This window comes from Lissotriton helveticus, chromosome 6 (assembly GCF_964261635.1).
Source record: "Lissotriton helveticus chromosome 6, aLisHel1.1, whole genome shotgun sequence".
Classification (NCBI taxonomy): domain Eukaryota; kingdom Metazoa; phylum Chordata; class Amphibia; order Caudata; family Salamandridae; genus Lissotriton; species Lissotriton helveticus.
The window spans coordinates 378,505,681-378,528,262 of record NC_136067.1 but is presented as its reverse complement, the minus strand read 5'-3'; the positions used below and the strand labels follow the sequence as shown (position 1 = coordinate 378,528,262).

General features: G+C 42.6%; 1 protein-coding gene across 1 annotated transcript; it reads left to right on the top strand.

Moving 5' to 3' along the window:
* The first annotated feature begins 255 nt into the window (after positions 1-255).
* Positions 256-21,584, top strand: KLF11 (KLF transcription factor 11). Its single transcript, XM_078647817.1, has 4 exons — positions 256-407; positions 6,540-6,800; positions 11,412-12,393; positions 19,955-21,584. Exons 1-4 carry the CDS (start codon positions 390-392, stop codon positions 20,251-20,253), a joined length of 1,560 nt encoding a protein of 519 aa, XP_078503943.1. The 5' UTR covers positions 256-389; the 3' UTR covers positions 20,254-21,584.
* The last annotated feature ends 998 nt before the right edge of the window (positions 21,585-22,582 follow it).

The following is a 22,582-nucleotide window of genomic DNA, read 5'->3' as shown; positions in this document are numbered from 1 at the left end:
GTTCAGCCTCACTCTACTTGCAGACTCAGCCGCCCGCCTCGACAGTGACGTCGCTTCTGGTGCACGCTCCGGGCTTCCTGCAGCCACGCTGCCTTCACGCCTGGAGCACGCGCCAGTCGCCTCTCTCATTGGTTAGCGACTGGAAGATAAGCACTCTCATTGGTGGATCATCTCCGACTGGTCTTTGCAGTGATGTGTGTTTTGTTTTCCCCTCTCCGCCCGCTCTCTCCTCCTCTCCGCGCCTTAGCCTCGCCTCCTCGGGTTTCTTGGTACAGGGAGGAGGTCCAACCCTGCATGCTGAGGGCACGGTTGTTATTGCTGATGCACAGCCTGGCTGGGGCGGGCAACTCCTTTGTTTCTTTGTGCTGTGCGCGACCCCTTCTGCAGCCATGGACGATTCGCCTTCTGTGAGTACCGAGCCACCATCCCACCTGCCAGCCCCAGAGACGCTGTGTATCTCCATCCTAGAGATCCTTCCACCGCTCTAGCTCACCCTGTGCTCCCACTCACACACCAGTCCTCCCACAGTCCAGTGCCCCTTCCTCCCATACATCTCCTTTATATAAGCACTCAGTACTACCACTGCCACACATACCCTACAGTACCATCACTGCCACACATACCCTACAGTACCATCACTGCCACACATACCCTACAGTACCACCACACGCCCTACAGATCCAGAAACACTGGCACGGCTCATCTCGCAGAGCATTGCCATTGTACAGCAAGTGCCACCTTGTATGTCTCAGCCAATTGCCTCGATGCATTCAGCACCTGACAACCCAGTGTCCCGTCCGTAATATACGCGGGTGACATCTCTGACTTGCATCACACCAACAAGTGCCTCTTTGTATTTTAGAGCCCATTCCCATCTTCGAAACAACATCCTAGTCTGTCACAGCCCGATGCCAACGGCCCCGAAAAACGACACTTCAACCAGTAATTTCTTGGCTGCATTTAACAGACCATAACGCCGCATTTAACCCATTGACAGCAGGCATGACAGTGACACCACAGGTCATCCTCACCATGCATGTCTTAGCTCTATTGTCTGCCTAGCTTGTGTACGAGAACGTGTGTCTTGCTATGTTTATTTTCTGAACATGGGAGTTTTATGTGAAGATATCGAGTGGCGCATAGGATGTGGTTTTGGCATCATTGCAGCAGTGGGTGTGGGTCGTGGCAGCAGGTTACATTAGAAATGAGAACACAACAGGCGTTATGTAATATGTGTACAATTCTTATGCATGGTGGTACCCTCTACTGCCATCGTCATCTGAAAATAGTCTTAAACTACCGGAGCCATAATATTGAGTCTCCACACTGGTTGTGTGTTATCCCGCTTAAATAGTTAATTGTGCCCAGTACGTTTGCATACATGATGTGATTGTGGGATGCCAAGCTTCCCCAAGGCGGCTCATGATGTGAAGGGTGGTTGGCGCGTGCTCACTGCATATTCAGCGTGGGAACTCCAGGAAAACACTTGTGAACAGCTTAAAAGCTCTCAACGGTAAAGTGTGGTCCACCTCTTCTCGCGCACCGCCTGTCATACTGCAATGATTTTGTTACTGTACCGTTTAATGCAAATGACGCGAGCGCTTTTTTTGTGAGCCTTGCTGGCGGTGCAGGTGCTATTGTCACTGCGGGGCAGCGCCCTCTCCATTCGCCCCGTCGCCGCAGCGCACGCACTCCTCGCGTGGCTATTTTCATACGTGACGTCGTGCTCGAGCTATATTTGGAGTGGGCGGTAGCTGCACGCCCTCTTCCTATTCGAGACCCCGTAGGCCTGCTGCAATAGGCTGGGTCCTGAGGGGAAAGAGTCGAGGGTGGACAGTGACCCTAGATGTTGTTTGCACGATTAGGTTTGGTAATAAGAGGGCAGGGCACTGTTGTGGAGAACTGGGTCAAAGTAGGTGGAGATGTTATGACGGAAGCGGGGGCAAGATGTAGGCAATTAGGGTAACTACGGGTAGTATAATATATATAGATGTCAATCTCCATCTACAAGATATTTTTTGGGACATTGCAGTTGAAATTCAAGGTTTGATCATTTCAATTGGTTAGCACAATTATGGGTAACCTGGGTGGCCTCTGTTAACCCTGGCTTGCTCTTTGCAGCCCTTGACATTAATCCTTGCAACCCCTGGTCTCATGATGATGCATGCAGAATGAGGAACACAGAGTTTCTACTTTTTCATTAGCAAATAAGAGGCAGCGGAGGGGTTCAGGGTGGGCTAGGTGGACAGTTTTGTGATGTCACTGGTGGTCAAAGAGTGTGTGATGTCACTTCGTCTTCACCAAACAGTGTGGATTGGCTTCTTTGTGAGTTATCCTCATCATCCTCATCATAGTTTTGCATGTTCAAGTGGATAATAAAGGCGAACCGACGTTTTTTCATCGTTATAGTGCTTTTCATTTATATAATCATAACAGCATGCATTAACGTCTAATACAAAATCAGTCAAAACCAATCTTCCATTAAGAGCGTCTGACATCACCTTTGGCAGTTGTTTTGGATGAAGAAGTTGTAAGCCCATGCTTACATAGGGAAAGTGAAGCTACAAGTGGCGGTGTGAAACACTGTTGTTTAAAAACTCAGTGCTTGAGATTGAAAATGAACTTCAACATAGCATGGTTGTGATTTTTTGTATCACTTTCCCAGCATCATCCATTAGATGTTGCTGTGTGCAAGTGGTCTGTTGAACATTCCTGCTAAGCTGTACTGGGCAGAACTAGGTTCCCAGTGCTGTTAATCTGTGCACAACCACACATTTAATTAATTATAACTTTTGATTGACTATGTGGAAAGTCATCCCTGTCTGGCCCACCAGAGTGTGAGATACAGAGGCTTCTGTGAAATTACTCATACCTCAGATAACTTGATCAATTCTGCCTAAATCTGATACGCACGGCTGACAAACGATTAGTCAGGTCTAAAATACCCTTGAGAACTCAGTCTAGATGAAAGATGGAGAGTTATCTGAAAATTGCTGAGGCCTCAAATACTCTGACCAGGTACACCCAGATGGGAGATTTAGAGAGAGATGAGAATAACTACACCTCAGAAGTCCCATCAGAATATCCCAGGTGTGAGATGCACTAGTATCTAGGAATTAAATTCCCTCATCAGGACTTTTCAGAAGTGAGATGCTGGGACAGCTGATAATTACTCATGCCTTGAATACCCACCAGGTCTACCCTGGTAAGAATGTCCAATTACATGTATTTCCCCCCCGTTTTTATATTCGTCGAATGTCATAAAAAACAAACTTTGTTACTCTTAAATGTGAGTCATCATCAAGAATAACTTTATTCGGTTAAAATTAACCATAAAAGTATAACATACATAAATCACACATGGAAAATGTATATACATAAAAGTCCAATAAAACCATATAACTCACATATATTTAAAAATTCCAGACAGGTTTAAAATACAATTCCTAAAAGGAGATGCCAGAATTTGATTACATTTCATATTGTTTCCTTATTGATAGTGCCATCCTGATAACATTTAAAACAGCCATACATGTTACTTCAGTAGACAAAGATAACAAAAAGTTAAAACCCTCCTGAAAATTACATGGTCTTATGGTTTTTAAGAGTGGTATAAAAACCGAACTCTTGGGACCTTGTAAAGTGCGCAAAAAAGGGTAAAGTGCAGGGTGGTTTGTTGAGACAGGTTGTCACAGGGGCAGGATGGAAGGTTATTGCACCATCCGGCCTGTTTAGGAAGGCCCCTAAGAAGTGCAATGTGCAAAGCCTAAATCTGGTCAACAAAAATCTAAATTGTACGTTCCTAGTAAAAGACAAGTAAAATTGCTGATATAAAAAAGTGAGATCGGTGTGAAATAATCGCCTTGCTGACCAGCGGTGATTATCAAGCTCAGCGCGATATGCATTTTTTATAATCAATTTTGTGCTTATATCTATACTGTTAGGGTTGTCAAAAAAATTCCCTAAGCCAATTTCATAGGCATTATCCAGTAACATGCAATCCTTAATAATTTCTCTGGTGAGCTTTAATTCCTCCGTCTGCCAGACTTTCACCCACAGTATCAATGGGGCAATGTTTATTCGATCCGAGATAAAATCAACCCCTACCTCAGAATGACAAAATGTCGTAGGAGCGCTTTTTGGGATCATCAGGAATCTTTTTAGGAAATTATTCTCTAGTGTTTGGAGTTTCAAACTTTTTTGGTGACCCCATACTCCCGCCCCATATGTGGCAGTAGACAGGCATTTTGATTTATATAAGGTTATTCGTTCCGCTACGGGCTTATGGCCCAGCTTACATGCAAAGCGGAAAAGACCTTCCACAGCACGGCTAGTATTCTGTACCCTAGATATAATGAGGTGTTACCAAGTCAGTTTATTATTAAAAACATTCCCTAGGTAGTTAAAATTCGAAACTTTATCAATTGTCTTTCCCTCCACCATGAACTTTCTAGATTTGGTATGACTTGGTCCACGGATCATGACATAAGATTTAGTAAAATTAACTTTTTAAATCTAAAGCTAAAATAAAATTTGTGAATGTGTTCAAAGACTTCTGAAGACTATTGGCAGTTAAAGCCATTAAAACTGTGTTGTCCGCATATGACAACAACAGTATGGGCTTACCCCCTATTCTAGGGAAGTCTAGTTCCTGCTCTTTTGAGGCTGATTCAAGGCCATTTGTGTACATAAGGAAGAAGAATGGGGCCAATATGCACCCTTGACGGACTCCCTCTGTAGAAACAATGGGCCCTAAATGTGAGTCAATAATGTGCCTGAAATTGAAACGTACAAATGCATGTACTTGCTTCTGAGAAGTGCCAATATGCCCACATTATGGCCCTCATTCCTAATGGCCCATTATTTCTGATGGATCATGGTACTGCAGTTACTTGGCCCATTAGAATTATAAGTTTAACTGGATCAACCATAGCGAGTGGTAACCCGCTGGAGATTTCACCTGCTATGAGAGGGCAGTCTCCCGTTGAATTATTGGAGAAATCATATGGGTCTCAGCATGGTGTATCCAATGTCCACGTTATTACCTAAAAACTTGTAATTCTTGTTATTTTCCTGCCCCTGGAATTATCGGGACCCCCGGTCATGGTGATTCTAGGGCAGGGAAATAATTGGAATTACTCTGCTCCACTCCTAACGAGGGCCTTGAAGTATTGAACTCACGTTGGTAAGTCCTGGTGTTCAAACTCTCAAATCCAAGGCATATAAGTACCTGCCATGACCTGTCCTTTTGAAGCGCAGTGCCATTACATCAAACTGGAGAACACCTTCCGAGATGCCTATCTGTGAATGCAAGGGACAGGTTTAAATTTGCTCTTCCATAAAGGAACATGATATAATTCGGGGATTTTGCTTGGCGTCAAACAACTGACTAGATAAGTCGATGCCAGTGCCTGATTCTGGGATGAAATCCTCCAGGCAAGGACTGCTAAGTGTCTGTGTGATGTTTAGCTTATACCAGGAAGCGTTTTACTTCTTCTAAACTCCACATCAGGCTGCATCTTCGCAAGAGCCAACATTTGTGTGCCACATTGTCACACTATTGATTCTAATTCAGAGCATCACACGCTGCTGTTCGCTGTATAGGGAAGGTCTTCTTTGTTGCGAGTGTGATGATGGCTGTCTCTCACACTAGGCTGCTAAACCAGACCGTTTGTGTCTCTCATCCTTTGGGCCAGCAGTCCAAGCTGTGCGCTTATGCAGCTTCCCGTCTCACTTGTCCTAATAATGCTGTAAACGCGCCAGTTCATCCGAGGACATGAACCGCTGCCCAGGTTCCTAATGCAGTACAGGCACAAGCCGGCTGAAGCCTGGCGTCGGCGCTCCAGCACTGTAGACTATGCTGGCCTGACTTGAACGCACTGCAACAAATTTTAAAATCGTACATAGGAAACCTTTTGATTTATTCTTATAGCGAAAGCCATCCCGTGCACATTGTTATCTCTGATATATACTGTGCCGTGTTATTACTTCTAGTGGCGGCGTCCTCAAGGTTATGACGTTTCTTTCCCATTGCCCGACAATTGGCTAGTGTGCGAGTTTGGTGTTGCTGGTTATGTGACGTGTTCTACATAATGTGACACTTGAGCCTGGATTTTATTTATGAGAGGCTAAAGATTATGGAATAAACTTTGAAATACGTTGTGGGAGCTGCTTCATGGGAAAAAAATTTTGACCTAAACTCTGTGTCATGGTAGCATAGGGTAAGCTCTGTCATCTATGCGATTCCTGTCGCTAGACTCCCAGCCCATTCGTCATCTTCCAAGGCTCATATAACCAGTGATCATGCGCTTGTCTACCAGAAAATGGGGGACATTTTTGCTGGCTGGGTCTGTCCATTTTTTCAGGGCAGTCCCTTCAAGAAGTGTGCAAGAGTGTAGGATATCCCCATATTTTTTGTTAGATGTGCTGTGATCACCCACCTCTAATAAGCCCCAATCACACTGTTAATTGTCATTATGGTATTAAAACATATGTGGGATTGATATTTGTGTATAACTAAGTAATTTGCTTCTCCAAAGGTTGACCTCATGGATATTTGTGAATCTATAATGGAAAGAAAGCGTCACGACAGCGAGAGGTCTACGTGTAGCACCTTGGAGCAGAATGACTTTGAAGCAGTTGAGGCGCTGGTTTGCATGAGCTCCTGGGGCCAAAGGTCACAAAAAGGTGACCTTTTGAAGATGAGACCACTAACACCTGCTTCAGATTCAAGTGACATAACAATACATAGTGAAAATGCATCAGACCATCTGAAGGATTTTCATTCGCTATCTACACTGGTAAGAGATTTGTTTCTAAGATAACCCTTTAAATATAGGAAGTCTGTATACATTGTATTACATTTTATATATCATTGTATTCCAGGACTACATTCTCATTCAGTAAAGATGTGTGCAGATAGCATGTAAAATTGAGTAAGGTTTGCTGCCCACAATGGAGATGTTGAGCTCTGCTCTTGCACTGTGAGAATGCATTACAATGTGCAAAGCTCGACTTACCCATGATGTTTGGATCACCCAGGTAGAAGACACTTGTTTGTTAATGGAGATTCATCCACATTTTTATGCTATGTATCGCGCCCTGCCTCTTCTATTCCTCCCTCAAACAGTGATCATAAACATGCAGATCAAGCAGTAAGGAAGGGAGTCTTATGGGATCCTATATAACATGCCTTCACCTGGTTTATGCTCACACGCATTCTCTATTCCATGCAATTTCCCTCTTCATCTTCCTTCGGCAGAATAAACGACCTAGCATTTTTTCTTCCCTGGCACAGTGATACAATCTCTATTTTTATATCTTAACGTGCCACCACAGCTGTCTGCCAGGTATACAGTTACCAATTATTTGAAATCCACATAAAATGGACTTTGACTGCACCTACAGGAGGGTTTGCCTGGCTCTTCATCCTGTTTGATATTTGGTGTATCATTCCACATTACAGGTAGCGCTTCCATTGGAATGCACAAGGGACTATTTTACATCTGAAAAGTACGCTCAATTATCATGCTGGTTGGCAGAAACAATCCATTTTAGTATGTTTTCCCCTGCACTGGAAAAGCCAATAGGGCACGCTTCAATGTGTTAATGAGCATTTGTCGATGCAACATGTGGAAGTTGCATGTGTAAATGCCTGTGTTTACAAGCCTTGGCACATTCAAGCCTTGTACTTCATTTGAGGGATTGAACCATGAACAAAAAGCAAGCTTTTACAGAATCTTTAGCTTGCCACCCAAGAAGTATATAACTTCTGAGAGCAAGGATGGCTATCTGCCAACCAAATTCTAACTATACTAACATGTGCCTTCTTGAGGTTCAAGTTGTTTTTCTTCTCCTAAATACAATTTCAAACTAGCTTTTTTAAAATAAAACTATAGGACTCTAGTACCTTGCACAGTTTAAAATTTTAACTTAATTTCATATTCTGATGCACATGCCACTTTATAACAACTTAGCTGAAAGCTATGGGCCACAAAGGAAATGAAATAACTTGTTTGAGATGCCAAAGGTTTTAACATCTCCTATCCTTGAAATATCAACATGCCCGTCAAAGAAACTGATTAATAAGAAAAGCAACGTATTTTATTGCAAAATGTTTTATTACCCTGTATTAATTCTAAAATATTGTGACTTTTTTTTATCTTATAACAACAAACATGGAAGCTATAAAAAACATGTAACCTCTAGTAATTCAAACAAGCCCATAACACATGCGCCCTTGAATCCTCTGTCTTTTCTCCACACTTTGTCTATTCCCTTGCTAAGCAGTGACTACTACCACATTGTAAGTATAAGTAATTCTAAATATGCTGACGATCTACTGTCGGCATGCATGTCTCCTATCCAAACCATTATTTACCATCAACTCACGTTAATGTAACCCCTTTCTGTAAATGTTGATATATATGCGATCTAAAAAGTTATATATGCAACGCTCTTTGATAAACAACACTAATAAATCCAGAAACCAGATAAAAGCAATACCTCAGTTCTGGTACTTTTCCTTCGAAAACAAAATTAGGTAAAACATTTTTTATTGAAAAAAAAGCATGTTTCACCGTATTCCCGTTTTCACATTGTCCCTCACATTGTTGAGGCAATGCCCATCTTCATACGAACCCTGATTTTTTTTTTTAAGTAATATTTTTGTGATGTGTGACACAATCCTCGGGCCTTCAATCTAACAATGCTTTAGTGTTGCTGATGTTTCTTCCTCAGGGGCCTGATTCACAACGTTTTTTTTATAGCTAGATGTGGCTTAGTCCTGCAAATGAAAGCTTTAAGAGTTTTATTTAGAGTTTGACGTCAAGACTCCACCACAAATGCGGGGGGGGGGGGTGGGAGGGAGGGGAGAGCACCCTTTCCACCGAACTCCTGGTTCACTCGTTCAATTTGGAGTCTTGCAAACCCATCATGTTTATGCTGGCGGAGATGACGTTGGCTGCACCATTGGACATTTTTGACCACTGGACTGACTGACATTGGTCAAAATAGGTCAATTGTTTCCTGTTTGAAACAACAGGGAAAGCCTGGCAGTCCAGAAGAGGAAAAAAATAGTTGAACCCACCAGCTGGGAGAAAGCTCTCAGCATGTCACAGACTGGTGGTTTTTTAGATCCACTGTAGGAGTTTGTTTATGGAAAACAAAAACTTTGCTGCGTGGGCACACCGAACATGGAATCTGAGCAAAGATTCAGTGTCTTCAGAGGAGCTGTCGTGGTGGCAGCTCCTATGAAGGCACATAGATCTTTGCCATGAAGTGGGAGATCTCTACATATGAAGGACCTTAGTTCTCCAGGGTAGTGGGGTACATCCTTCTACCTCCCTGCCCCATTGAAGTATCGTCTGTCAAAGCCTCAAAACGCCCGTAAGCCAGGTCTATTCACTGACAATTCTTGACAGACGGGCTACAGGAGTGTTTGAACTAGTAAGGACTAACAGTGGTTGAATCCTGTCCCCAAGAAATCAAGGTGGCTTTAAAAACAAATGTACCATCTTAAGTAATACCATGTATTTGGTGGCTCCTCCCGGTCTTTTGACATGGATCAGGTTAATTCTGCGCATTGTAGCAAAGATGGGCTTTGTGCATAATTTAATTTCTTTCATGCTGTTCTTTCACTATAGTGTTTAGTGCTTTGAAGTTAGTTTAGTAACCATGCAGCTATTTACAATCCGGTGTGTAGGAAAAAACACACTTCACTACTGTGACTTAACACGTTTTATTTCAGAGTTTTATAACATTCTGAAAGTGGGCTGCTGTGCAGCTGGATCGCTATGCAATATAACGTAAGCCATCCTTAAGATACTCAAAACATATTCTCAGTCTCAGCTTTGGTGAGAAAAGGTTTTATGAAGCAATGTGCGAATAATCTGTGCCAGCTTTGTAGACAACAATGTCACTTCTGATGATGTAAATTACGCTGTTTTATAGCATTGTGACTGGTAGATCAGGCATTGTTGTGAAAAACCTTAGTCTGGGTCCTTGGAAAGTCAACAATTACTGGGCAGTGTCCGTCATAGGGGCTGTCCTTTACCACGGGTGTATCAGTAGACTGAGTATTATTTCGCTCCAGTGTGATTGACCAGGTACTTAGTAGATCAGACTCCAAGTGTAGCATGGTTAGCAGTAAGGCTTACTCTGGAAGGTGAAAGTAGGTTTGGAATTGAAACTCAGTTACAGTAGGCACAGTATTCATACATAGTTTTCAATGTCGGATCAGAACCATGTTTCTTTTTTTTAAATAAATAACAAGTTTATATTTACTATAGCTAAAAGTATTTCATTTAAAGTAAGATACTCCAAATAAAACCTGAATGTCCTAGTGTCATCTCTTCCTGAGACCTCAAATATTGTTTGAATACTTAAACACTGAGGTGCTATAATCAGTATATCATTGGAGTTTCTTGGCAATAAATTGTAGAAAGACAGCAGCAAGGTTTTGCCTGATTTCACATTTCTTGAGGTCTTTTTGTTAATACTATTAGTTTCAGTTTGCAAGTTCTAGTCAATGACGTTTTGTGACTGTGTTTGTGGGCTTTCTCTGTGTGCATCCACACAAAGCAATAAAGTATAATTTGCCTTTTTCCACTTGAAATGTGTCAGACAGTAGCGAGGAGTTAGCAAGATGGCAGCTGACAAGTGGTCATTTTCAGCTGTTAAAGTTGGCAATACAAGAATTCACAACAAAATCTCAAGATTGGACCACCAAGTGCAGCAACAAGCTAAGCAGACTATATTATACAAAAAAACATAAAAGGGACTTGCAAATCCGTTCAAAGATACCAGCATACAAAATCATAAAACTGCACATCAATCTCTCATCCAACACACTGCTACGGGCTGCGTCCCATAACACAATACCCGCACCTCAGTGGTCATCACACACAACATGGAAACACTCCCCACATAGGATCAAAACAAAAAAGAACAGCCTTCCAACCACACACCATACACGGTGTAGTATGCTACTCATGTAGGCAAACGCTTCAGTGCCCCACATAGGGATAGTAAGCACTAAATAAATGCTGAAATACAATACAATTGGGGGGAAAATGACTTGATGATTCAAGGATTTTGTACTATGGGACATTCAATGGCGAAAAAACTTGTTGGGTGGAACTTTCCTTTTAGTTGTGAATAAACATATCTTATGTAGATAAACATCTGGCTTCAGTGTGCTCTCTGCAACAACGTTAGACACTGCTGCCCTATAGAATGGAATGTAGAGGCACACATTTGAACTTTGGTTAATTTTTTTGATCTGCTGCAATGTTCTTTTACATCATTGCATTCTGTAAAGGTTACAATACAGTGTATCTAGCCAGGATGGAAATTCTTTGCTTCTTTAGTTTTATATAGGGTCTAATTCTGTGAAATGTGTTTCTTTACAGTGTATGACTCCGCCACACAGCCCTGAATTTGTGGAACCCTCTGCAACAATGCTTCCATCATCACAAGTCACGTACTGCAAGCCAGCAGCCGTTAAAGCGAACTCGACGGTGTGTGCAGCCATATCTGCCGTTAGAGCCAAAACACCTGCCAAATGTATGGAGACACAGACTTCTTGCAAGCTTGGTACCACTGAGCAACTTGCTTCTCACTCTTGCAGCGCCATGGCAACAAGCGTGATCCGTCACACCGCAGACAGTTCTGCCTGCACTCCCCATCACATTCCCACGCCGCAGGTGGAAACCAGAGTTTCTTTGGGCAACTATAATTCCACTCAACATTGTGAAGGACAATATCTGAAGCATTCCAATTACTTAAAAGATGTGCCTAGCACGGAAAGTTCGTATAGTGACAATTTTCCAGAATGCCAGCCTTGTTTGCACAATTCCCCTGTTCATCCTTCTGTTAAAACCCAGGAACCTAGCTGTCCTGTTCAAGAGCAGGGTTTAAAGAATTTTGAACATGATCAACAAAGAAGGGTCTCCCATCTGGTTTCCGTGCCTGTTTCGAGCCCCCCACTTCTCTGCCAAATGATTCCTGTTGGTGGACACGCAGGTATGATTTCTGCCTTCATTAAGCCACCTGCACAGACGACCTGCACAAATAGCAAACCAGTCATACCAAGACCAGCTGCATCCTCTCAGCCAATCCTCATGGGAACGTCGGTGCCTCAGGGAACTGTGATGTTTGTACTTCCTCAAGCCTCTGTCACGCAACCTCCGCAGTGCCAGCCACCTTTAATGACTGTTGGACACACAAAGCTATTGCCTCTAGCACCAGCACCTGTTTTCATTACCTCTGGTCAAAGTTGTGCCCCCCAAATAGATTTCTCCAGACGGCGGAATTATGTCTGCAACTTTGCAGGCTGCAGAAAGACTTATTTTAAAAGTTCCCATTTGAAAGCTCATCTCCGCACTCACACTGGTTAGTATATCAAACTTTTGTATCTAGTATTCGATTTCTATGGGGCTACACATTTAGTACAAGATGGCGGTAGAGGGCATTGTTGCACAAGATTTCTTCATGCTACTGTTTAAGTGGCAGAGAAACCGAGTGTTTGTTTATTTTACTGTGTATTTCATTAGATTACATCAGGGCTGAGTCATAGTCTGGGAAAGAACCTTGCTGTGCTCTTACAGGTAGATGGTGTGTCATCTGGCAAAAATACAGTCTCCCTCGTGATGTTTGTGACTGTGTTGTTCGATTCTTACTTTAACCACTTTTTTTCTGTTTCTGTTGGTAGGTAGGTTAGCTTTTTATTTATATTGCCGTTTCACTTGTGCTAAGAGTTTAGGTACTATTTCTCCCTCATTGCTGCTATGTTTAGTTTCTATTTATTTGCACCAAGATTGCTTTTAAAACCAAGCTAACATCACATTTTGTGACTCACCACATTTAAGTCAAAATTTGCCTTACTTTGGAGCTGATGCCATGTATGTGTTAACATTTAAAGCATTGCATAGGAGCCTGACAATAACATTTACCAAGTTCTCTGTGGTCCTTTTCCTAATTTTGTTTTTACGAGGTAGTTCCATTACATGTACCAAATTACTGAGAAAACGGGACAGAAAGGATAGAGAATTTACTTCTTCCAGTCTTCTGAACACATTAGTTAATTATCCTTTTATTTTGTGTACCAATTTTTTAGCTCAGTTTTCCCAGTGGCGTCTATAGCTGTAAGAAAATTAGATATAATGTGTGGTGCAGGTTAGTAAGTATGTTACTTTAGAAACTGACATTGCGACACTATTCATGTGTAGCTGTGCACACCAATGTGCTTATTAGAGCCTTGCATTGGTGATTAAGCGATTTTTGCACTGGTCTCTCTGTGCAAAATTGGCTGGTCACCAGTGCAAAATTCCTCACTCTTCGGCGAAATGCACAGCGGCAACCTGAGGAGGAACCCCCCACCTTGCAGAAATCCTTAGGGCTCTACTGCATGGCCTGCATCACTGCAGTGGTTCATTTCGGCGGGAAAATATTGAAGGCTGTTTTTTAGTAATAATTGTTCTCGAGAAACAAACACTCACAAAAAAGTCTTTAAAAACAGAAGCGGCTGTTCAGGCCGGTTCAGGTATTGGGTGGGCTGGGAGGTGGTGGGGGGCAAAGGGGTTATGACAGGCTACCTCATTAGGCAACTCCTGTGACCTAATGGTTTGGGGGGACATGTGGTTTGTCAGTGAAGTTGGAAGTTGCTTGTTAACAATTGCTTCACTCGTTAAAAAGCCATTTGTTGGCCTCGTAGACCAACAAACGAATGACCTTTAGCGGGCCCCCCATTCCCAAGATCATGGAGAAAGTTATAACTTAACAACTCACGTGGCACCTAGCACTAAATATTCCTTTGAAAGAGAGACAGTTGAGCTTCAGGCCCAGCACAAGGATGGAGCCATCTCTAATTGACTAGAGGAAATATCTGCTGTGGGCAGTAGGCAAGTGTTCAGTTGCTTTGGTGACCTTTCCGCTGACAGTGGCATCCTGTTACATAGGATGCAGGAGTGGTAGGTCAGGAAAGTGATACCACTGAGTGGTTTATGTAATAGTCCAAGAAATAGGAAGAAATATCCAAAGTGGCGGATTCATTGCACCTGAATCCAAAGTTAGCCCTGCGACCCCACAGGTTACTCTTTATCCCCCTTTTTCTCTCCATCTGTGGGAACCCTCTCCACTATCTACTAGTAGAGTACACCAAGGTTTCATTTTTATGTGAATGATACTAACCCGCTCTTTCCCATCACAGGCAGCTTCGACAAGGAGACTGTGGATTTCAATGATTTAATTGAGGTTATTAAGAATAGAGTGGATGCAAACTGTCATGTCCTTAATGCTAATGCGACCAAGTTTGAATGAGTCTGGACCCAATGTTCTGTTGCCAGATAGGGTTCTGCTTGCATGCAGTTGTGCTTTGACATGATTCATATTAATGGTTCAAGGAAAGTTAATATCACTGGCTAAGTCTTTGATTAGCATTAAACATAGTAATACCAGGGCAGCCTGTTGAGACAGAATTATGGGCTTTTTATTAGGATTTTGATGAAACTCCATCGCCCACATAAAGAAAAAGGAATGTGCAATCATTGCACAAGTTATTGTGGGGCCCTGCAACATCAGCCTGTTCATTAACAGACTAAAGGGATTCATTAGCAACCTACAAGGATTGGAGGGGGTGTTTCTAGCGATGGACATATCTTGTTTATCCAGCAGATAGTACACTGTCTCCGGATTAAGGGGCCCATTATGATCGCGGACGGACTTGAGGACTGCGGAGTTCCCTCCTGTCCAATTAGGATGTGACCGCCACCCTGGCGGTCACATCCTCTATTTTTACCATTGCGGCGGGTGCGGCTTCAAGCTGCACCCGCCGCAATGGTAAAAATGCATACATTGCATTTGTATGCAGAAATCGGCAGGCACCGTGCGGTACCTGCCGATTTCTGCATACAAATGCAGGGGGGTACCATAGGTACCCCCCATGTGCATCCCCACCCCCCTTCACCCAGGGGGCCCACAACGGGCCCCTGCAGTGAAGTTCCACATGCTTTTCCACGGCGGAAAACCCGCAGCGGAAAAGCATTTTTTAAAGCCCATCCTAATATAGCTGGCGGTGTCTGAGAGACACCGCCACCATATTAGAGCTTTTCCGCCACGGTTGTAAGCCAACGGATGGAAACCAGGACCCACCAGCCATCCTAATGTGGCGGTGGGTCTTTGGTGGGTGCGCTGCGGTTTTTCCGCATCCTCCGGGCCGGCGGTGGCTTCCGCCGGCCCGGAGGATGCGGAAAAACCGCAATCGTAATAGGGCCCTTAGACATGAATACAATTTAGAGCTCTGCCATGTTTTCAGATCCCTACAACATCACCTCCTGCCCCATTGGGAAAACAGGATTAATTCTTCCAGAGAAGGTTCCTGAGATCAGACTTTTTGGTGTTTTTAATAGAAACCGCTGGGTGATAAGACAATTTAGGCAGTGACATAGCTATTTTGGAATGAGCCACCATTACTTTAATACTTGATACATTTTTATTACGTTTTTCCAGCATCAAGACCTACGACACCAACTTTGATTTCAAAGGCAGTAAAAGATTATACACATTTAGCAGAACTCAACCTCAGTAACTGAACCGTATTCTAGTCAATTTTTTTTGCTCACTGTGCCATTACATTAACCTTATGCAAACCAGCCTTGGTCCGCCTTCAAAGAGTCCAGCACTAATTGTCAAGCTATGTGCCCTTTGAATGACGACAGAAGTAGTTCCAGACCAATGTCAGCCTTGCAGGGCCTCTGCGGGGAGGAGCAGCTTCAGTCCTAGGCATAGTGAGAGCCTGGATCTTCATTTAGTCATACCTTCTCCACTTAGAACATCTCACTGAGAAAAAACAAAAAGTGATGGATGGGATGTTGGTCACCCCAGGTCACCTTCCAGCTCCTTGTTTTTGCTCAGTTGGCCATTACAGACTGGGATCAGCTCGGTGCTCACCAGGCTTAGTCATACTTAGTAGGAATAATTTAGCAGCACACAATTGCCAGGCATCAACTCATCTGAATGGGAACACAAGCAACCTCACACTGGTTTCAGCTTTATTTGGTCTCCTCAATGAGATGCAGTTTAAGTCCCATGAACTGTGGTTTTTCCATCGCTAATTTGGGTGTCTCTGGATTGAAAGTGTTTCAAAAAGAGTCTAAAATTATTCTATTTGGTTTTGAAACAATCTGCCGTTATGGGCTTTTGACGTTGGTTTAGGCAACCTAACAAAAAAGAATGATGAAGTTAGTGAACTTTACTTAATTTAGAATAATGTATGTGTACCAGGCACTACAGTGGCAGACCATTCAAACTACCCACAATGTTAATTGCGGTTTTACACCAAGGACTTACAGGACGTTTAAAGGGCTTTGTGTGGAAATGCACAACCCCTGGACAAACATGAACATTGCTGCTGGTGCTGGCCAGGTAACATCCTCGGGCGCAACTTTCTTAGATGTGGGAGTGCCATGTGTACCTCGACCAGCAATGCAGTCCTTTCACCATACAGGGTCACATTGGTGTAATTCTCCTCTCACTGCATGCAAGAGGCCTAAGATCAATGTACTTCTAGAACGCCTGGTCAACCAAGCTTATTGCATTCTCTGACTGCAGAACTGCTTTGTCATTGCCAAATCAAGCCTCCTCACACGTATCCCATCGTAATTAGAAGCATATTCTGAACTCACATTGCACCTCATTCCACGACTCGTCATGGCTTTCTACATCATGACCCAGGCTTAACATCAGTCTTCTTAGGCAGTCGCTCAGAACAATTTACTGTCCTTTGTAGACAGGACTCCTCTAGGTTAGATTCTGAACAGGTTGGATGGGTGATGGCACAGCCACGACCCTTCAGTACTAGTACCCATAAACAGAACACTATATCATCCACTGCATTCAAGGGATGGGCAATACACCCAGTGCCTGTCGGCAACATAGCAGTGGGTCTTTTTTGCTAAAATGCAAAATTAAACCTAGTATAGTAAGAGTTCCCCAGACTTTAAACCATCAGTGGGCAAAATTAGGTCAGGTATAAACAGTGCAATGAGCATGGCAATATATAGCATTGAAAACAGTGAGCAAGCCCAAGTTGTTCAACCAATGAAGCAAAGCCAGTCTGGAGCAACCATAAACAGTAAGAAGACTGGAGTGAACGGATCAGTGACCACTTTTACTGTAGCTGCAAAAACATGTGGGAAACGGCTGCATGAGTAGCAGTTAACATGTCCAGTATTTCACAAAAGATGTTCACATCTATATGGGACCTACTGCTAAAAAAATAATCCAGAAAGCATTATAATACTGAACACAGTGGCGTGTGGCAAACAGTCCCTGCAGAGAGCTGCAGTTTCTGCGCCTCCTCAAAATATTGTATTTAGTGAAAAGATAGAATCCTCGTGGCTGATTTTGGAACAGGCAGTTATTGAGGATTTGCTGAAACTTGAGTCTACTGAGGCAACTTGCACTGTCTCTTTAAAAAAATATTACGGTAGGGGGTACTTAAGGTTTTAGAATACATGGTCACAGTATCACCCTCTCCTTAATTATCGGTCTCGCGCGCATAATGCTCAAATAGCTCTTTTAGTTGCAGATAATTGGACACTGCTTTATACGCAGGTTTTCAGGATTCTATTGATTGTTCTGAGTACTTTATTGAAAAATTGAACAGGCTATATCTGGTATAACAAATAAATCATGTATGAGAATTTGGGCCACACCAGTCCTCGTAAGTTACATCACTAAAATGCAGCATCAGAGGGAACTGCTAACTGGTTCTGGAACAATTCTTAGTTTATAAATTTCTTCTGCACTCCTGTCCATCACGGCAGTGGGATAGAAAGAAATAAGGCAAGGGACGTGCTCATCAACAGCAATTTTGGCAATCTCCTCCCCTGGCACATGCATAGCAGTGAGTGCACAGACCTATCGTTATCCAGTACTAATATTTCCAATGTAATATTTATGGAGCACAGGTATTGGTGTCACTAGGCGGGGAGGTAGGTGGTCATGTCCAACCCTTTCCATTTCTACAGAAAGGATGTTATATAGCACCGACACGTCACTCCGGACTCCTGCAAATAGGGCAATGGTGAGGGTCATAATAGCTAACCCTTTTCACTAAAGAATACCCCTGTGGTGCATTGTAAATTATACCCAGTTTATACAATCCACAGAGAGACTACCATTCCTATGTGGTCACAGTGACAACAATATTAAATACTTTAACGTACAGTTTTAGTAATCCAAGCATTCATTCATTTGTGGGCTCGTCCAATTACAAAACTTACTTATCAAACAATCCAGTGGCGTGTTTGAAATGAGATTATGGTCACAGTAGACAGTTTTAGGTTTTTTAAACATTTTTACTAAACACAGGCCATGAAAGGTGCACTATGCAATCCATAATATACCCAGTCAGGCCTGTACTCGTTTTGTTTCTCCCCTGCTGGCCGTCAATCCAGACTAGAGCATACGCTGCTACAGGAATGTCCTCTACCTTAACTGGAAATTTTATGAAGCATGATGGGCGAGTTGCATGTCCGGTTCCTGGACTATGGTTGGTCTCCTATACTAGAAACCCGTACTATAATACCAGTAGGGGCCACATCCCTTTAAGCATCACCACATAATCTTAAATGGTCTTTGCTTCCCTTCAAAATGAACTTCTTCCTCCATGCACTAGTTCAATCGGAGATTATTCAGAAAACCAAACCATAAAATGGAGCTCTATTGCAACAATTTTCAGATTCCGTCCTTGATCTTCTAAAAATGCATTACTGCCAGGAGTCATGGAGTGATACTTAGGGTGTTAGTAATGTCCAGAGTTAACACTTACTGTTGGGAGACCAGTATCCTCAGGAAGAACCTCTGACCCTTTTTCCAATGCCTGGTAAATGTGGACGAGGTGAAATGATCCAGAAGTGCCTGTGTGCACTGCTGTGCCATTCAATTTTTCCTCAAAACACTGCCTAGTATATATTCAGCTTTACCGATTGTTAGCCAGGCACCACTGGAGGGCGATTGGTGATGCTGTACTGTGAATATGCATGCCAAATCACAACTGTGTCCAGCACACAGCATTTACACTGTAGGTCCATGGTTCCTCAAAGAGCTTTCACCGCCAATTCCCTGTCAAACGTACTATGTTTTTGTAATCTGTTTGCGTGTTGAATAACTTGATTAAGATGGCTTGATTCCAGGTCTGTCCTCACAGCAATATTTCCTCTTCCAGTCGCTTCTATATTATAACAGTATTAAATCCCAGCATTTCTTCCCTTGGCCTGTACTGAATATATGACTGATGGTGTGGACTCCCTGTGGTATTGTATGGTGATCTCACTACAGCTATATTGCTGAAGGAGTGCCATGATGTCTGCAGTAGTACTGAGCATCCATAGCAGTGACACACATTGACCCTCTTAGGGAACGCACTGTACATCTCTGCCCATGGTATCAAAGTCTGGTAACAACTCCGTCCTCCATGCTAGCATTGAAGCATCGCAACCTGACCACGGCTACATTAGCTTCGACATTTTGATAGGTGCAGCATGGGTAGGATTAGTATCACAATCAGTGGTAGGCAAAGTTTTACTGCTTCAGTAGGTTGCTGATGCATTGTCTCAACAAACATACTCGTTACGAGATATGTAACATTCATGCCATCCCCGTGTCCTCCTGTATAAATATATCCACAACTGAGACATAATCGTATCAAGCGAAGCACAATTATTCTAGACACCCGGTCCTGTCGTAATTGTGTTGGTGTTGCACAAGAACAAATGCCATTGATGAAGTTGCTAAAAACCTTTGAAGAAAAAATGGGTACTGTACAAATAAGTTTTTAAACATTAACCCAGTGTGAGTCAATGGAAAGCCATTGCAATACCTTTGCCTATGTAAATATAAACACAGTTCTAGTTACAGAATTAACTCAACGCATTTCTTTGATTTCCTTCAGGTGAAAAACCTTTCAGCTGTAACTGGGAAGGCTGTGATAAGAAGTTTGCACGCTCAGATGAACTTTCCCGCCATCGTAGAACGCACACCGGGGAAAAGAAGTTTGCCTGTCCCGTGTGTGATCGACGTTTCATGCGCAGTGATCACTTGACGAAACATGCTCGGAGGCACATGTCGACCAAGAAGATCCCCAGCTGGCAGACAGAGGTGGGCAAATTGAACAGAATTGCTACTTCCGACAAACTCAAGTGTAATGGGGGTCCTATAAGCATGCTCATTCCCATGCCGTCCTCAGTGTGAAGGAGAGCAAAGGATGAACAATACCGTATATGAACTTCAACAAATATTACAAATCTGCAGCGACTCAGCAGGAGCCGAACAAGAGATTGTTTTAAAAGCTTTACTCTGTTTTAAAACTATATTTATGACTTTATCTGTCCTACCGGTTGGGGCCCTATTCAGTGAGTTTCTGCTTGGGCGAATTGCCATGTTTCCATTCACATTCGAACTTCAGCATTGAAAGCACCACTATTGTCAATAACTCACAAGAAAACGTTGTAGACCAACATATCAAGTTAACCCATTGGAGCCTGAGCTGAGTTAAGAGGAAAGGGGCATTTTTTCATTCAAGGAGTTTTGGAAAAGCGGTGATCAGCTTTGTTTTCAAAGTAGCTCTGCTAACTTGAAAATAGCTTTTCATTATTTAGCCCTCTTTAGGTATTATCTTGTCATTGATCAGGAACTCTATATTAAAATTTATTTTCAAGTTTTTAAGTCTTTTATCATGTTATTTTTTTTATATGTTAAATGCTTTAAAGTGGGAAGCTCTGGTAAAATATGACTAAGGCCCGTTAAAGAAGAAAACTCACTGACATTTTATAGGGACTTGGAGCTATAACCCCTGGGTGTATGTTGCACTATTCCTATTTCACTGTATAGAAACTGATTTTGTTGTATAATACACTTCTAAATTTGTACATCTTTTGGAAATAATGATTGGCACCTTGGCCTTCAAAGGTCTAGGCATAGTTGAAATACTGGTACTGGACTGTAACGTGGTATATAACATTGTGAGCCCTCTTGCTTTTTGACTCAGTATACATTATAATGTGGATCTGCATGCATTGTTAGATGTTGAGGCTAGGGTTGAGTGCTTTGGTTGTCTTTTAAATGGTTATACAGGCTTGTGATGCACCATTTAAAAAAACAGTAGAAGTGTGACCCAGAAGGGTTCCAACATGCCACATTTCGTCCCCCTACTGTAATTTTGTACAGCGAGCACATTGGCCCTTTCAGTTAGCCACAAGCATGATTAAAAGTAATGGTGCAAGAAGATTTAAAGGGATACATGTGATAATATAAATGTCTGTAGAATGTGGTCGCATTGTGGCAGTGGCCCACTATATGTCTAGAGGGAGACAAGTAAATGATAAAACAGACAGGAATTTGCCATCCTTGTTTTTATTTGACAAATACTAGGCTTAATCGATAGGTGAATTACCATTTGTAACATCAGATGGCCATTAAAAGTTTCTAGTAGCACCTGGCCCGAAATACAAAACCAAAATCCATGTTTACAAGACAAATGCTAATTTTGAGAATTGTGGTGTCAATATAAAAGGTTTTTGAGGCATATTTTCAGTGAAATTCGTTTGGCGGGGTCTCATCCATGCACATTCAGTTTGTTACCAGCAAGAGCTCCTAGTCTAATGTTTACAATGGCAGTCTTTCACTGGTTAAATTTGTCAGCCATCTATCAGGAGGAGTGTGATATACACATTTTTCTGACCGGGTACAGTGGTAGTAGTACATTAACTCTTATATTATCAAATAGTGCATATCGTGGCTTTTTGTTCGAGATACCGTTTAATTTACAGCATGTGATAAAAGAGTATGCTTCTTATTTAGTGTGTGGAACACTTACTGTAAATGATTACATGGATATCCCCGAAAGTTGTTCATAAGAAAGTATGTGTAGACTGAGAAACCATTATCTCTATTTGTTTCTACACATAATCCAGTTAGTGACATAAATGTCCTGTCGCTATGGCTACATAAAGGACCTGCAACTAAGATCAGTACAAAATTATGTCGTAGCCTTCAAACTTGGAAAAAGTAGTCATAATACATATATTTCCCGAACAGATCTGAAAGAGCAAACACTTAAAAAACAACTGACTTTACATAGCATGCTCTTTAAACTAAATTGCCTTCACCAAGCTCTTGAGTGATAGACATGACAATTACCCAGATCCATGCTGCTTACATTAATGACAAGAGAAAGCTGAGTCCAGTCATTTAGGATTAGGCCTGGGCAGAGTTCATGGAGTTTTACTCCACAACAGACCACAAAGTGACAGAAGAACTCTGCCTCGCACCGTGGAGTTCCGCCAGTGGCAGAGTATGTTAAGATGTGCTGCTCCCACCAATTTTAAGCACCAGGAGATTGTCCTATGCTGTAAAATCAGCTTGAACGGCACTCTGCATCACACCGGAGGGCACTGCTATTTATTGCCGCTCGAGTAGACATTCTACTCGAGCGGCAGCTTCCTCAACACGAGCAGCAGATTTCTCAACGCGAGTGGTCGCAACCTGCCACAAGCAAATCTTACAGAGAGGAGGTCCAGCG

Excerpts from the sequence above, each read along its gene's own strand:
- KLF11 (XM_078647817.1), top strand. Across the intron at positions 6,801-11,411 it reads TTCATTCGCTATCTACACTG|TGTATGACTCCGCCACACAG; the intron begins GTAAGAGATTTG and ends GTTTCTTTACAG. Across the intron at positions 12,394-19,954 it reads TCATCTCCGCACTCACACTG|GTGAAAAACCTTTCAGCTGT; the intron begins GTTAGTATATCA and ends GATTTCCTTCAG.